At 31.5% G+C, this 16542-nt stretch overlaps 2 protein-coding genes and 1 long non-coding RNA gene across 5 annotated transcripts; all 3 read right to left on the minus strand.

Annotated features, from left to right (window-relative positions):
• Positions 1-1509: 1509 nt before the first annotated feature.
• Positions 1510-9495, minus strand: LOC115716758 (phosphate transporter PHO1 homolog 10). The gene is made up of 13 exons (XM_030645654.2): positions 9189-9495; positions 5466-6212; positions 5323-5371; positions 5139-5210; positions 4898-5027; positions 4699-4819; positions 4354-4612; positions 4165-4269; positions 4019-4063; positions 3765-3914; positions 2259-2540; positions 2033-2169; positions 1510-1857 (listed from the first exon to the last, which is right to left on the minus strand). The coding sequence occupies exons 2-13, from the start codon at positions 6176-6178 to the stop codon at positions 1752-1754; spliced, it is 2169 nt and encodes a 722-aa protein (XP_030501514.2). The 5' UTR covers positions 6179-6212; positions 9189-9495; the 3' UTR covers positions 1510-1751.
• Positions 9496-10026: 531 nt separating this feature from the next.
• LOC115716759 (uncharacterized) lies at positions 10027-12805 on the minus strand. The gene is made up of 4 exons (XM_030645656.2): positions 12553-12805; positions 11073-11324; positions 10902-10975; positions 10027-10473 (listed from the first exon to the last, which is right to left on the minus strand). Exons 2-4 carry the CDS (start codon positions 11322-11324, stop codon positions 10386-10388), a joined length of 414 nt encoding a protein of 137 aa, XP_030501516.2. The 5' UTR covers positions 12553-12805; the 3' UTR covers positions 10027-10385.
• Positions 12806-13596: 791 nt separating this feature from the next.
• LOC133037818 (uncharacterized) lies at positions 13597-16114 on the minus strand. 3 transcript variants are annotated; one of them, XR_009687803.1, is made up of 4 exons: positions 15965-16114; positions 15783-15852; positions 13912-14133; positions 13597-13843 (listed from the first exon to the last, which is right to left on the minus strand). It is a non-coding gene; the product is annotated as an uncharacterized LOC133037818 (long non-coding RNA). The 3 variants fall into 3 exon arrangements; XR_009687804.1 differs by lacking the exons at positions 15783-15852; positions 15965-16114 and adding an exon at positions 15477-15761 and having other exon boundaries at positions 13912-14143; XR_009687802.1 differs by lacking the exons at positions 15783-15852; positions 15965-16114 and having other exon boundaries at positions 13912-15776.
• Positions 16115-16542: the final 428 nt, after the last annotated feature.

Below are 16542 nucleotides of genomic sequence, written 5' to 3' on the forward strand. Positions count from 1 at the left end.
GTCTGCAGAATCATAACCACTCGATGCAATATCTGCTTCTCCTCTCTTGTTTCTCTTGTCTCTTTTAAGCTTGTTCTTTAGTAGATAGCAATCATCTCTGAAGTGACTCTCTTTCTTGCAATAGTAGCATTTCTTACCCACTGGATTTATGTTCTTGGAGTTTGATTTGTGACCAACCTTTGACTTCTTGAAATCTCTCTTTTCTGGTCTTCCTCGAGCAAATAATCCTTCCCCACCAGTCTCTGAATTGTCATCAACCTTTCTCTAAATTTCTTTGGAGTTGAGTGCAGCTTTAACTTCAGACATGGTTAAAGTGTCTTTGCCATAAAGGATTGTATCCACAAAGTGTTCATAATTCTTTGGTTAGGAACTCAGTAAAAGAATTTCTTGATCTTCTTCATCGATTTTAACTCCAATGTTGTTCAGGTCCAAGATTAGCTTGTTGAAATCATCAAGATGCCTTCTCAGTTCTTTTGTTTCTTCCATCTTCATGGTGTAAAGCTTTTTCTTTAGATATAATTTGTTTGCCAAGGATTTCTTCATACAAATCTAGCCAAGTTTATTCCATAAAGCCAGAGCAATCTCTTCTTCTGCAACTTCTCGAAGCACTTCATCACCCAAGCTTAACAAGATAGCACTGTGAGCTTTCATTTCGATTTCTTGGGAGACTTTCTTTACATCTTCTCCTTCCTTGGGAACTGATTCCAGAGTAGCATTTATAATGCCCTGATGCACAAGTAGTGCCTTCATCTTGATGCGCCAGAGGCCAGTCATTAACCCCAGTAAACTTATCCACCTCAAATCTTGTTGCTGCCATTGTTGTGTTTCAAGCTTTGATCTTCACGGTTCTTGGTTCCTCAATAGGAACATGTGCTCTGATACCATTTGTGGTGAATTAACACCAACCAAGAACATAACAAAGAGTTTAACAAGATCAAAAAGAGTAATATAAACACAACCAAAAAACATAAACCAGAAGAAAAACAATAACAGCAATAGAAGAAAGAACAAGAGAGCACAAAAGATTACAAGGTTCAATCACAAGTGTAATCACTTGGATCTAATCCTTGGGAGGAACTGCATTGAGGCTTTGCCTTTATTAGTTGAAGATGAAACTCAGAGATCAACAATTGTGGACACAAACTCAACTGAATGGAGTCTTGCTCCTACACCAGAAAAATTAAGTCACTCGAGAGCCATGAGTTATAAATTCTCATGCTGATCTTTACATCAATTGTACATTCTCAGCTCACCCCTCAATCTCTACTAAAAGAATTACAAAAATGTCTTTATATATATAGACCGAATTAAAGAGTACAAAGGAACAACCGACTTAACTAACTTTAACTAACAAACATAACTGAAAAACTGTCCAAAAGCATTACTTGCACCAGTATATAAACCCCCACAGTAACATGATTAATTTTGTTCTTGCAAAATAATAATAATAATATCTGACAAAATATATAAGTATTGGTAGCCAAAATATGAGAATAGCAACCATTATTCATTAATAACAATCAGAGTTATACGACCATGGTAGCGTACTCATCCCCTCTCAATGTTATTGTTTGAGGTGGAATTACCCATAGATCTTATTGAACCCTCGATTCTACATCTTATTCTCTCTAAACTCTCATTATACTTATTAAACTTTCACTCACCTCTCTTCTCTTCCAGTTAATCTCACCATTCTATTAAGATTTGCTAAACGTGTTCCCGGTAAAAGTTTCTTCTCTGTGTGTAAAAGTTCATTCATCTTTCTGTTCTTTCTGATCATCGGAGTAAGCGAAAGGAAGCGGCAACGATCTGAAAGCGCGGTACTTCCCAACATTGTTCAGGTGCTCGTTTTCCAATCTGATCACCAATATCCATTTACATTAATTTATAATATATATAGATTTTGTTCAAAATTTTAAATAATTTAATAAAATTTAAATATTTTGTTGCGTACAGTAAATCATTCAAAATAATATCTAACTATAATATACACCACAATAAATTATGCATGCATGCATGTATAGAGATGAACCTGAAGAAGTTCCAAATGCCACGACGAATAATTTCCAAGGAGAATACAGTGGTTGTGATTCCCATTCTATGAGTTGAGTGTAGATTAAATGCTAACACCAATTGCATCCAAGCCACTCTCAATAATATATCCAACACCTGTTATTATATATCACCATATACCTATATAATTAAATTGTTTGATTATGTAATTTAAATGATAAAATAATAATTACGTACGTACGTACCATAGCAAGAACGTAGACAATTTTGTGTGAGACTATAAGTTTGTCTCTTAAGTAGATATTCTTAGAGTGCCTTCTCAAGAGGCCCCAATCAAAAACGATGTCCCAATAAATATTGACCAAAGTGGCTACGGCTGAGCTAATCAATGCAAAGACCATCCAAGTCATTGACTCCTTTCTCAGTTCATAGATAGTTCTAAACACCACCGCAATAATTGTTGAGAGGTACGTCAATGCATTGTATCCATTCATTTTATCTCTACCCTCAATTAATCGACGAAAGCACTTCATTTATGAGGAAATATAAAAATAATAGGACATCAGTATTCAGTACAGTACCCAAAACCACAATCAAAATTAACGACATCATAACCCAAAAATTGATCAAATCAATAGCCAAATTGCCACAACGCCCCTATTTATAGATTATAAATGTTAAAATTAAAATGAAAATATATGCTACCTGAGGTGGTTGCAGTGTGTGAATTTTGGGGGGAGAATGGGTTTAATTCAACTTTGTATTAAAGTGTGTGGGATTCCAGATAAAATATTTTATTGGTTTGAGTTTTACCCGAAAAATAAAAATGAAAACATAATTTTGTCTTTAAGTTTTCCAAAACTCTTAGAGCATGTTTGGTATTGTTTTCTGTTTTTTGTTTTAAAAAATTGTTTTTAGAAGTGAGAACAAAAAATAGTTTTTGAAGTTTTTAAAACACAAGTCACGTTTGGTTAGTGATTTTTAAAAACAATATGGACTAAAAGTGAATTGGTTTTTAAAACAGAAAATAACATTTTGTTGTTTTCAAAATTCTTGTTTTTTGTAACTTTGTTTTTTGAAAATAGTTTTCAGAAAATAAAGTTACAAAAAACAAGAATTTTAAAAAAACAAAATGTTGTTTTCTGTTTTAAAAACCAATTCACTTTTAGTTAATATTGTTTTTAAAAAATACTAACCAAACATGATTTGTTTTTAAAAACTTCAAAAATTATTTTTTGTTCTCATTTCTAAAAATAATTTTTTGAAAACAAAAAACAAAAAACAATATCAAACATGCTCTAGGTAGCTAGTAATTAATTACTAAAAGGCTAATTAGTATTTTTTTCCGAACTTTGACATGTAACAAATCATGCCCCCTGAATTTTTTTTTACCATTAAAAATTTCCCCTGAACTATTAAGATTGTTAGATTTAAGGACTTTTGTCTAATTTTACTGTTTTAGTGATTCTTTATGTACTAAATCATGCTCTCCAAAATTTAATATTTACCAAATTATGCCCCTCAAACTTTGATATGTACTAAATCATGCCTCCTGAACTTTCATCCATGTTAAAATTTTTTTACTAAAATTAGACAGAAGTCCTTAAATCTAACAATTTCAATAGTTCAGAGAGAATTTTTAACGACCTTAAAAGTTCAGGGGCATAATTTAATACATGTCAAAATTCGGGGGAAAAATTCCTAATTAGCCTTACTAAAATCATGAACGACAATCAAAAGTAATGAAATACCTGCATGAAACGAAGCCAATATGGAATAACAGCAATAACAAAGTAGAGTGTATTGTAAAGCCCATGGGTATGGCACTTTTCTTGCCTCCTTGAGTACTCTCCCAAACCATAATAGCAAATATACAAAACACAGCTCCTTAAAGCCTGCATCTGAGGTACAAAAATATGCCAAGGAGCCTTTAGTCAAAACCACACCAAGTTTATTGTAATCTTACAGAGATTGCATCCAATGAAATTTAAGATATCTTTGAAACCTGGCTAGTTAGCTGATCTGCCAAAAAGAAATCTGAAAATGTCACCTGCATCCAAACACAGTCAAAAATGTTGATTGAGCCCATTTAAGCTGGCTGATCTTATTTACTTATGTTCTTTGATACTAACAGAACTCATTCATAGATACCGGGTATAGAGGAGCGAGTATGCAGCGAAAAAGGCATCGAATGAAGAAGAAACGACTTGCTCGGTATAAGATGTTTAAAGGACAAAAAATGAGGAGAAGAACAAGCTGCACAAGATAAAGAAATATCAATTCACAATGTACACAATCAAAGTACCTCAAAAGCAATTAACTTGGGTAGTAGAATCTTACAGCGACTAAAGCTAGAGGAACTAGTTGAGTTACTTCCTTAAGTTTTTGAGTATTTGGGTCCATGTCCAGGTGCAAGTTTGCCAAGAAAGCAGATGAAGCTAGTACAGCAAGTCCTGTACTTAGTAAGTAAACATCTCTGTATTCCAACTCTGTTCCTCTCTTGAAACCAAATATAAATGGATAGTTGATCTTATATCTTCTCCAAAAGTAAATGTTTGTAGCATACATGAGAAGGTGCAGAACGGCATATAGAAATACACTGCATTGATTACATTTTTATTTTATTAGGGAAGAGCAAAGTCACAGAAGAGAAGTTAGGATTATGATCTATGGTTGGTTGGTTACCTGTAAAGTGGAAAAATGCTCTGTAAGTACTGCACTCCCTCTTCTTTAGTTGGCAGATTATGAAGTTCAATTTTCAAAGCAATGGCTACAAGTAGCGCAACCGTGCAACCCGAAAAAAAACCTGAAAGCAATGATTAGTTTGTATTAGGTTTGTTTCCATGTGAAGCAAATGAATTAACTTCATCACATTGGTTCCTACCTGAGAAAAATGTTACTGTGTGGTTTTCTCTTCTTTGTTTTGGCCTCAACGATTTCATACCTTCACTGCGATTGGATTTTGAAAAATTCTTGATGAAGGTTGTCTCTACCCTCTCCAAGAGATCAATGAGCTGTGATGAAATTGTGGTCAAACTAGCATACATGATATATTATATTGTACTACAAAAAATCTTAAATTTTAGATTTTAGACACTGACTTATAAAGTAAAGATGTTACAGACCTCATCTGAATTTCCAAGGACAGAGTTATCCACAACTTCCATGTACAATTTAGATGCTTTTCTTGATGAGATCTGCATATTATGCAAATAAAGTTAACTGCACTATACATGTTTCAACATAATGATTACTGTAGAAATAATGAAAAGCTATTATTATAATCTGTAGAAGTACAAGCATGTGTACCTTTTCATACTTTTTCATGATCTTGGAAAATGCTAAAAGATTCATATAACTGATCCATCATCCATTGAGAAAAAAGTATAAGAACATGGAGATGGTATATATTCAAGGACAAGAATATGAGTGTAACAATTTCTTTTCATTACCTGTATTGTTTCAGAAGATAAAGCTTATGGTAAAACTCAATAAATGCAACTCTCAATTGTTGTTCAGCTCTTCTCAAACTCCCTTTGCTATAACTCAAGTCTTCAACTTTAGAGCCTTTCAACGTACCTTTAATTGTAGTAGAAATTGGTGATTGAGGGTCATTGTTAATCTTCACATGCTCAAGAACTTCTCCAACTTTGACTTTCTCTCTACTGCCACTGCTTTGACTTTGTTCTTGTTGATTATGTCTGTTTGAATTAGACCCCTTGACACTACGTTTATCAACTCTAATCCTCAAAGCAATTAGAGATTCCATTTGTTTATTCAATTGATTTGCTTCATCCATCATTCCTTTCACTTTGTCCTTGTAAAAGTTATTTGCCTTATAAAACTCTTCATCAAGTTTTCTGAAGAATGTTACCTCAAACTCAGTTCCTTCTTCAGGCTGTCCAATAAAAACTGTCTCAAACAACTGCAAGGAACCATCTCTCTGCAACGTCTTAATTTCTATTGCTTGATTCTCAAGATCTTCCTCGTTGTAGCGGCTACTAGATTGGCGGTAAAACCCGCTGAGAGTTCTGTTCATTGCAGGGTGCTTGTTCTGCTTGTATGCTCTCATATTTCTCAATATATGTTTGAGGCCATTGTAATCCATATAGGCTTCAGTCCACTCAGCCACCTTTTGTTTCTTATACTCTTTCCCAAATTTCATCTTTACTTCTACCTTTGTTGGATATTAGCAATCACTGCATTACATATGTATCAGCTTAGAAGTAAAAAAGTTTTACTAATTCAAACAGAAAAATTCATCTTTCTTTAAGCATAAATTAAGAAAAAAATAGATTCATCAACTAAAATTTTCTTCCAAAAGAATCAACTAAGATAAGGCAAATGTAATATGAATCCAATATACTGCTATAATTGTTTGTCAAATTTGTCAACACTTTTAATATTTACCGGGTTTAACATATTTTTATAAAACAAATTTCTTCTAGAGTACTATATTTTTATAATGTATCATTAATTTAACACACCAATAAAGATGCTCCTAATTTTCTTTTTTTATAAAAAAAAAAAAGTAAAAAAAAAGACTTAGTTCTTTTTCAATTGAACTCGTGATCTAGCTTAGCATTGGAAACTTTAGCTAATTATTATGGCATATTTTCTGTCTAAAGTGAATATACTAATAATAATTTAAAGAAAATATATAATTCTAACATCTATTATTTAAATAATATTATTTTAAATATTAAGAATTTATATAATAGTAATTTAATTTAAAATTATACATTTTTACTAATTTTAATAAATAAATTTTTCATAAAAAATCTATAAATAAATTATTATGAATTCTTCTGTTTTAATGCCTATTAAATTTAAAATATATAGATAAGACTAATTAAATTAGTTATTTAGACCTCCAACATATGCAAATATTGGATTACATGATTCATCTTGTCTTATTTAATTAAATTCTAGGCGCCAAACGAACTAAAATTAAAAATAGGCATTAATGTTAGAACTAATTTTGGCTAAACGCCAAATTAAAACAATTTTGGTGTTTAAGAAAATTTTCAAAGCTTTAGACCCAAATATATAAAGCTATTCTTGCTTGATTTTTAATTAATTATCCAAAATGAATTTTGACCTGGTTCTTTTTCTAAAAGATTATTTTTAGGTCTAGTGAACACAAAAAAGCAGTCCAGTTTTGGTGGCTTAAAACCTAACAAGTGAAAACTCAAATTTATTATAAGGGATGTTAGTGACACTTAACCGTAAATTAATTCTTTGGTAGTAAAACTCTTTAAACTTTACTTTTTTTAGTTATTTACCTTATCGGTTCAAAAAGCTTTATTAAGTACTACAATGGACATAAAAAATTTTAGTAGGAAATATTGACGACAAAATTACCTGAATGCTATAATTAGTGACACCTGACTACATAAATTCATTTTTTGTGGTAAAGTGACACTTAACCACAAAAATCATAAAAAAAAAATAAAAAATCGATTATGTAATTAAGTGGCTAATCATATATCCCCCACTAAAAATTTGTCACGTGTACATTGTGGTCAGGAGCGGAGGTACTTTAGGGGGTGGTGTGGCCATGGCCTCCCAAAATTTTATAAAATGTGTAATATATGTAGTGTAGCTAAATTATATATACATATTTGTATATAAATGTGTAATATAAGTATTTGCATATACAAGAAAATAAAGTTATAAGTGAAAAAAATATTTAAATTTATTTTTGACACTATAGTTTAGAATTTTTTAAAGTTTATCGGTGATCTTAAATAACTACAACGGTACACAATCATAAAATAAAATGCACTAAAAATTTTTGTTAGATCTCAAAACAAATTGAGCGTGTCAGAACGACACTTTTATAAGGTGTACTATACATGAATATATATATTACATAGTACAAAAATTATTGGATAATTTTATAGTAAATCCCCTAGAATGGAAGTTTCTATCCCTATTTGTTTTTGTATCCTGAAGAATTTTTTAGTCCGATTTTTTCTTTATTATTATCTACGTTGTAATTATTTAGAATTACATTTAAATTTTTAGAAAATTCTAAATAGTTTACAGTTGATGTATGTCTAAGTTGTAATTATTTTGTAATTAATTCTCAAAATAAGATTCAATTATTTTGTTGATGTGTATCTATTTTTTCTTATACATGTGGTAAGCAATAGTTAAAATTTTATTTTCGACATTGTAAAATATTTAAATTTTTTTGAAAACGTACGCGCTTATAAAAAAAATAAACGAAAAACTTTTTTTAGGTGAAACAAATAAGAGGTGTACCAAAACAATCTTTTAAGGGGGTGCAATATAAATTTTTCAAAAAATTTTATGATTGGCCCCCTTAGTATTTAAGTCTTGGCTCCGCCACTGATTGTGGTATGTCTATCGTGGCACTTAACGGCGTCTTTTGAACACGCCTTTTGAACAAAATAGGTAAATAGCTAACAAAAATGAAGTTTAGAAGATTTTACTACCAAAAAATCAATTTATATAATTAAGTATCACTAATCATAGAGTTTAAATAGTTTTACCACCAATATTAATTATTATAAATTTAAATTCCTATTTCGTAGATATTGTTGTTGCATTTTAACAATACCATATGTTTAGAATGTCTCACAAAAATCTCAAGAAAATATAATCGTATATGGTTGTGAAGAAAGAAAAAAAAGTTCACATGATGATCTTGCAAGTCATAACTTGATTCATATAGAATGTTTTTGAATTTTTCAAAAGTCTAAACACGTCTACTCTTAACATACTACAAATTCAACAAATAAATTCACATATGCTCACAACCCATATCTGAAAATATATATATATATATATTTATATATTTATATATATGATTTTTATCCTAAGCTATAGAAACTTTAGTTTTCATCATCCTTTTTGGGTTCCTATCTACACACATGCGTCATTAATCACCAACACAAGTTTATAACTAATTATAATGCTAGCTAGAAAAAAACTAAAGAAATATTATACATACACTTAACCTCGTATCATTTTCTAATCAAAACAAAAATTCCTCAAAATGTGACCTTTTTCGAAGGTCTTAGGCTTGGGTGAGTATCTTATTTATAATCACTTTTAAGTCTCCCACATACAAACCAAAGTCGTTCTATATCATAGCTTTAGCTTAACAAAGAAGAGTAAATGAAGGAAAGAGTTAAAGAAACTACCTTGAATTATTCGCTCTTGGATTGCTTCCAAGTTTTTTAAATATCAAGACATGAGGTTTGATGAAAAGAAAATGGAAAATAGTAAATGATGGAAGAGAGAGATAGAGAGTTTTGACATAATTATATATGTATATAGATATACATAGTACATACATATATATTTCCAAAACCGGTTACCTCTTAACAGAGAAAATAAGCTTTGTGTAATATCATTACTTCCTTTCTCTCTTACCAACTCTATCATTCCCAACATGTGACACCTAGCTCTAAAGGTGACTAATCTTCCCAAGATATGAGTCACTACATCTATCCAATTTTGCTCTTTCACACACTGATTTTTAAGAGGTGGTAGTGCCGGTAGCTACCATATCTCATTAGATAACAATCAACCATTTTCGTTGGTCTCACATCCATCCTAGTGTAAACTGCATTTATTTCCCGAGTAGACGCACATTATGACAACTATTATTGCACGTCAGTCCAAACAAGATCAAAGAAACTAGGCATCGTAGGACCCTGTTTGGACCTTTATACTAGCCTTGTTGATCCAAACAATCTTAGTTTGTTGTATCTTGTTTGGACCTTTGTACTAGCTTTTGCGTAATCAAAGATGTGAAGACTTGTCGGTAAGGATAATCATAATATCAACCGGTCATGCTCAGGAAAGGCTCTTTGAGTCTTGACTATCAATCAATGCAGTGGCCAACCAACTGACCTAAGTAAATTCAAAGTTAATGTTGCTCAACTTAACAGTTTAAAAAGTGTGTCGTTTCTAAGATAAGTTGAGGGATTATGTTTACTAGTTTAAACTGTATTAAGAACTAAATAAAAAGTAGGCTGATATCCACAAGTGGAAATGACTATAATAACAAATGCCTAGTAACAGCCTCACATATGTCCATAAACAAAAACGAAAAGCTGTGAATCTCAATGATTGTGTATTCATTTGAGTTTAAATCTCACACGACATTATTCTCAAAGCAGCTGCATTCCCTAGGTCTTGGTGCAACATTGAACAGTAAGGGGAGCACATGTTCTCAATTCACCAAGCACTTCTACAACAAAACTGCAAAATTTCTATTCAAACTAGATTTTGTTTTTCAATCCATCAGAGCTTCAGCAGTGCATACATTCTATTTAAAGCACTTCCTGTTCTACAGCTCCCTTGAAGTTTTGCTTGTGTAGTACAAAATCCTTTCATCTTGTAGAGACATTTTGGTCACCTGCATTGCCTCTGTCCCCGCTGCAACAATAGAAGTGCGGCAATTTGACTCGACCACAACCCCTGCAACCAAAGAATACTCGATTAGGTACAGAGATAAAAGAAAATGTTTTTTTCTCACAAATAATCATCATCTAGAAATATGATAACATCAATTAACGAGATTTAAATGTGTTGGATGTCCTTGTTGATAGGTGAATGTGAAATGGAAAAAATTCAACCCCATGTTTTTCACAAGAAATCAAGCAATGAAAGTTTTAGAAACAGCATTCTTCCAATGGTTTATTGAATAATATATCAACTTTCAAGCATCTATCTATCATTCAAATTCCTAATGTAAGGTTTTCAAATCTAACAATGCAACATATTAGAGGGTTAAATTAATTCTAACATGGGGTAAAAAAATATATTGAAGTGTGCCGTCCACAGCAATTAGTCCCAAAATCCCACTAAATCGGAAAAACAAGCAAAATAACTTGTTAAACTCCTACCTGCATCTTACTATAACTGGAGTGGGCTTCAAAGCCTTAGGACCATTTCTTATGCCTCTCTTGTGTGGAGAAGTCTACACAGCAGAAAATCCAAAACGTATGAACCTTCAAACTAATTCCAGAAATTTAGGAAAGAATAAAAGAATAGCAAGACCAAGGAAGTAGAAAGACCTTCCTCTTGGGGACAGCCATAAGCTCCATTGATCCACCAAATGAGAAAATCGGGAAACCAAATCCAATATTTTTATTATTGTAAGAATCCTCCAGAGATGCCTCTGGCAAAACCATCTGAGGAGATATCACATTACGATCTATGAGCCCATCCAATGGGCCAGGAATAGCAGCACCATGACTCCACCTGAGTCCTAACAAGCTAGAAATTTTCCCTCCAGCACTCCTCAGCATCAGCATCCTAAATGCCATCTGCAACACGCAAAAGAACAAAGTCAAATAAAGATACACATGTATTTAGAGAAACATGAGGTAGTTTTTTCCTCATCACTCACTAGACATGAAATAACAAACTGTGCAGCTAAGAATGGTACATTCAATTTATAATAAAAAGATTTAATGACTTTGCTACACAAACACACTGCATGGCTTCAATTGTGGACCCAAAACATGAAAAACACAAACTCTGTCAAAATTCTTCAAAAAATATATGGATACGCTATCTTGGCCTCATCAATCAAAGGTAATGTTTAATTCATCTTACATTCTTACATAAATAACCAAATTATATATACATTTTTTGTTTATGTATCTATATCTCTATAAAAGAAGGAGAATCTTCCAACTAAATATCTGAGTTTCTAAGAATGTTGTTATTGACAGCCAACGAAACTAAATATGTGTGGCAGGGGCACCACAACATTCTCATAAAAACTCCCACAGAGCCCAAATAAGACACTTGACAGAGCTAATGACCAAAATTTATGGATATTATCAGGAAGGTCGTACCAATCCAGTGTAGTTCCTTTTTCAATCCATAAGGATAAAGATCATACGAATGTTTATTTTCTTTCGGCCGCTCGAACTCCAGAACTAAACTCAAGTCATTGCTCATTCCCTCCCACTCATCTTTGCTAGCCCATGCTTGCTGTAACAAGTCTTTAGTCTACTAGACTTGTTTGTATAAAAGAAGAAAAGATGCAGTTCGTCCTGTCAATCCTCCAGGGCCCAGATAACTCGAATATATCCCATAGGTAATGAACACCAGATAAGTATTTTCCATTAATTTGTTTACTTGACCATTTGGTACACAATAATTAGGTAGACTGTCAAACTTGACCTAAAATTATTCATTAGGAAGACTGATGTGCTATATGGTGTTTACTAATTGCAGTGATTATATCCTACTCTCACACAAACTCATGTAAGCAACTATTGAACGATATTATTTGCAAGTTCTAAGAACCACTCATGTAAGCAACGGATGTTAACAGCGATAATCATCAAATGGGAAACAATATAAACATCTATCAAACACAGCATTAAAGAAATGGAATTCAACAAATGATCAACCAATAACCCCCAAACAAAGAACAAATATTCACCCAAACCCCTAAAAAAGGACTAATTAAAAATTATACTTCCAAGGATAGAAAGCATTTTAGCACATGAAACTAAAATAATTTGGATTTAGAGTTACCGTAGCTGAGGAAAGTGAACCAGTGTGCCGACCTCAGAGCTCAATGGCTGTCACTGAACGAGAGCTCGGAGAGGAGTTGCAGTGTCCGTGGCCGTGGGAAGACCAAAAAAGAGGGTTTCGGAGGCTGAAAAGCGACGGCTAACCGGTGAGGAGAGCGCCTGAGAAGGGGAGAATGAGACAGTGAGCGAGAGACAAAAACCAGACGTGGTAGTGAAGAAGAAAGAAAAGTCTAGGGTTAGGGTTAGTTGGGCCCAAATTGTAGTATTTTGAGCCCAAGCCCAATATTTTAGAAAACTACCGCAACTTTCTAAACTAATTTATAGTGAAAATTAAGGGATTTTTACAAAAAATATTAGGAGCTTGTTTGGCTGTGTTTTTAGTTTTCAGTTTTTAAAATTGTGTTTTTAAAAGTGAGAATAAAAAACAGTATTTTATCATTTTAAAAATTTAATGGTGTTTGGCACAAATTTTTAAAAACTGTTTTCAGATTTTTTCTTAGAAAAAAAAATCAATATTTTAGCACCATACCATAACATTAACCCATCCGGGTCTAGGTTCGGGTATGGTTTCGGGTCTAGGATCTGAGTATGTGAGCAAAATATAAAATATAATATGTTAGACAAAAAAATTGTTTTTGAAAATTGAAAACAGCATTTTGATGTTTTTTGTTTTCTTAGGTGGCGTTTGGTAACACTTTTGTTTTCTAATTTTAAAAATAGAAAAATGAAAGTAGATTTTTTGTTTTTGAAATTTTGTTTTTAAAAAACAAAAATGTGTTCTATAACTACTATTGTTTTTAAATTTTAAAAACAGAAAACAAAAGTGTGTTCTGTAATCGCTTTTGGTTTATAATTTTAAAAATACAAAATAAAAGTGTGTTCTGTAACCATTTTTATTTTTTAATTTTAAAAACAAAAAGCAAAAATTTTAATTTTTTTTCCTTTTTTAAATAAAAAAAATTATGAATATCATTTATTTTTATTTTTAAACAAATATATAAAAATTATATTAAAAAAAATCAAATAAAACATACTCATTAACATCTTAAAAAAATTAAGTAATTTAAAATCACGAAACTCATTATCTATAACACAAAACTGACAAAGTCGTAATAAAATATGAACTAATAATTGTCCAATCTTGACGAAAAATATTAAAAAAGTTCTAATTGTTAATAAGCTTCACTCATTAATTATCTTCATCGACGATTTGTTTTCCATATATGATCAGCAATTCATCACGAACATCAGCCATTTCATGAATTTGATCTCTTGAAATGCTAAACTCAACACTGTCATTCAAAAATAAATATTAATACAAAATAATGTCAATAACCATAATAAGTTTGATAACACTTACCATGGGGTGGAGCTGGGAATTCATAATCTGGGTTTGTGGCACATTCTGAAAGAATTCGTGCATCATTAGTCGATCCTTCCCATCCAGCAACAACATATGTGAACTTCATGTCAAATGAACATATACACATGACGTTTTGAGTTGTATCCACCTTCCGACTTCGATATGGTATTTATTCATTAATGGAGACATGAGCAGAAATATGGATCCCATCTATAACTCCTACACAATTCTAAAAATAAAAAATACTTATCCTATACTATATAATATTAAAATTATATATATATATATATATTAGGAGCTCAAAACACTATAATTGTTTATTATCAGTATTGATATCAATTTTTTAGATCATTATAATTGACACACTCAAATTACTTGCATTATTCCTTTTCAAAAAAAAATAATAATTACTTGCATTATTATCTCTCTTCTTTATGTAAACACTCAAATCAATAGCTTTCCATATAGAATTCTAATCTCATCAACCCACTCAATCTTTTTGTATCCTTTCACTCTTTGAATTTCCATTAATTCATCCAAACAACCATTTCTAGCTCTTCAAACCCTTTTGGTCTCTCTTATTTTGCTATCTCAACGGAAGACTTTTTAAGTCTTAATTTGTTTAGACACCAAGAAAGAGATATGGTGGAAAGCAGAGGAAATCCTTTACAACTCAAATCCTAATTAGTACACAAGGCATCGTATTACACAGAAAACAAGCATTTTCTACAACATCAACAACACCCATAACAACATAAGGGAATATATGTTGGATTTCTCTTATCTTACCCTTCCAGTGATGAGATCATAAAAATAAACCAACATTGGCATTGCAAAGTAGTCCAAGCCATAAGGAAACAAATTAATTACCAAAGAGAACTACAAAGTCCAAGTTAACCCAGGTATACACTAAAGGGACAATTAGCAATCAGTTTCAGCCAGAAATCACAGAGATAGATTCTTGTTACAAAAATAGATATCATAGCTTAAGAATAAAAAAATTAACTCCACAATTACAGGTGAAAGGTTATGAACCAAATGATAATCAAAACACATTAAAGGTTGGTTGTAATTGGTAGCTGCTAGTGCAACTTTGTATTGGTTTTGTTTGTTTGAAATGAAAGCTTTTCCTTTTTTCTAAAAAAAAATATTCTTATTCAAGTAATATTAGCAAGTACTTAAATGGGAGTCACTTTTTTTTAACTTATCAGAGGAAATATATAACACACTATCCAAGTATTCATTCTAAATGAAATCAACTCCTGTCAAAGGCCATTCTTACATTAGATACACTGAATTCAGTTTGAACAGTAAGAGAAGTCTTCATCTTAAAATCAGTGAAATGGGTTCCACTAAAAATAAATTTAACATGATATGCTAAATTGGTTTACTACTTTGTACCGCAAAGAACACACAAAAATCATCAAAACGAGCAATAATTATATGAAATTGACAACACGTAATATTGGGTTCCTCTCTGGTAAACCAAATTATAGTTCAGAGATAAGTTATTTACAAAATTAAGACTAAAACTATATAGAAGGAGGAGGAGAAAGTTGTACCAGCTGAGAGCAGATGAAAGTGAAGAAGAGGAGATTGTGCTTTGGGAAATAAGACTGGTTAAGTGGAAAATGTTAGGAGAGTGTTACGGGCATGAATTCTGTTGAGAGGGTGTGGGAGCTTGAAGCTTTTAATTGGTGAGATTTATAGGAGATGATATTGTAGATCCCATTTCAGAGATTAAACCCAAAATCTAATATCAGAGATTAAACCTAAAACCCATTTCAAAAATTATATGTGAAAACTAAACAGAAATTACCTCAAACTTTGCAAACCCAAAATAAAAAGAAAATACAAGAGAATCATACCTGTAACAACAAAAAAATTTCCTCAAGCTACACTCTCATCATATGATATTCTTCTTTTACATTTTCAAATCTGGCAATGAAATAAAGAGAGAAAAAAAATCTGAGAGAGAGGAAGAGAGAGAACGATATAGAGAGAGGGAGAAAGAGAACGATACATAAAGAGGGAGAGGAAGAGATATTACCTGTGGAGTTGTTGAAACCATGGAAGAAAACTTGAGCTTCTGAGAAAATAAGCGAGGGAGAAGCCAACTGAGAAAGTGTTTTTAAAATTTTTAAAATCAACAAAAATCTGTTTTTAAAATTTATTTAGTTTTGTTTTTTAATTTTAAAAACAAAAAATAAAATTATCCTACCGAACACACTTCTTAGTTTTGTTTTTATTTTTTTAATTAAAAAAACAAAAATCCAATTTTAAAATCATTACCGAACAGCCCCTTAGTTTTTTAAAACTCAATTTTTAAAAAACAGCTTTTAAAAATTTTTGCCAAACGACTCTTAATAGTTTTTAAAAACTGTTTTTCAGTTTTAAAAACTGTTTTCGGTTTTAAAAAATAGAAAACAGTTTTTAAACTATAAAGCCAAACAGCCTCTAGAATTTTGTAAAAGTTTACAATTTTACTGTCACACGGAATTTTTTACAAAAATACTATTTTTTTATAAAACAACTGTAAAACAACAAAACAGAACAATTAAAACAATAATGGAACAACTAAAAAACAATCGTGGAACAACCGTAAAAACTTAACACAGTACATAGTAT

Source organism: Cannabis sativa, chromosome 5 (assembly GCF_029168945.1).
Source record: "Cannabis sativa cultivar Pink pepper isolate KNU-18-1 chromosome 5, ASM2916894v1, whole genome shotgun sequence".
In the NCBI taxonomy this organism is placed as follows: domain Eukaryota; kingdom Viridiplantae; phylum Streptophyta; class Magnoliopsida; order Rosales; family Cannabaceae; genus Cannabis; species Cannabis sativa.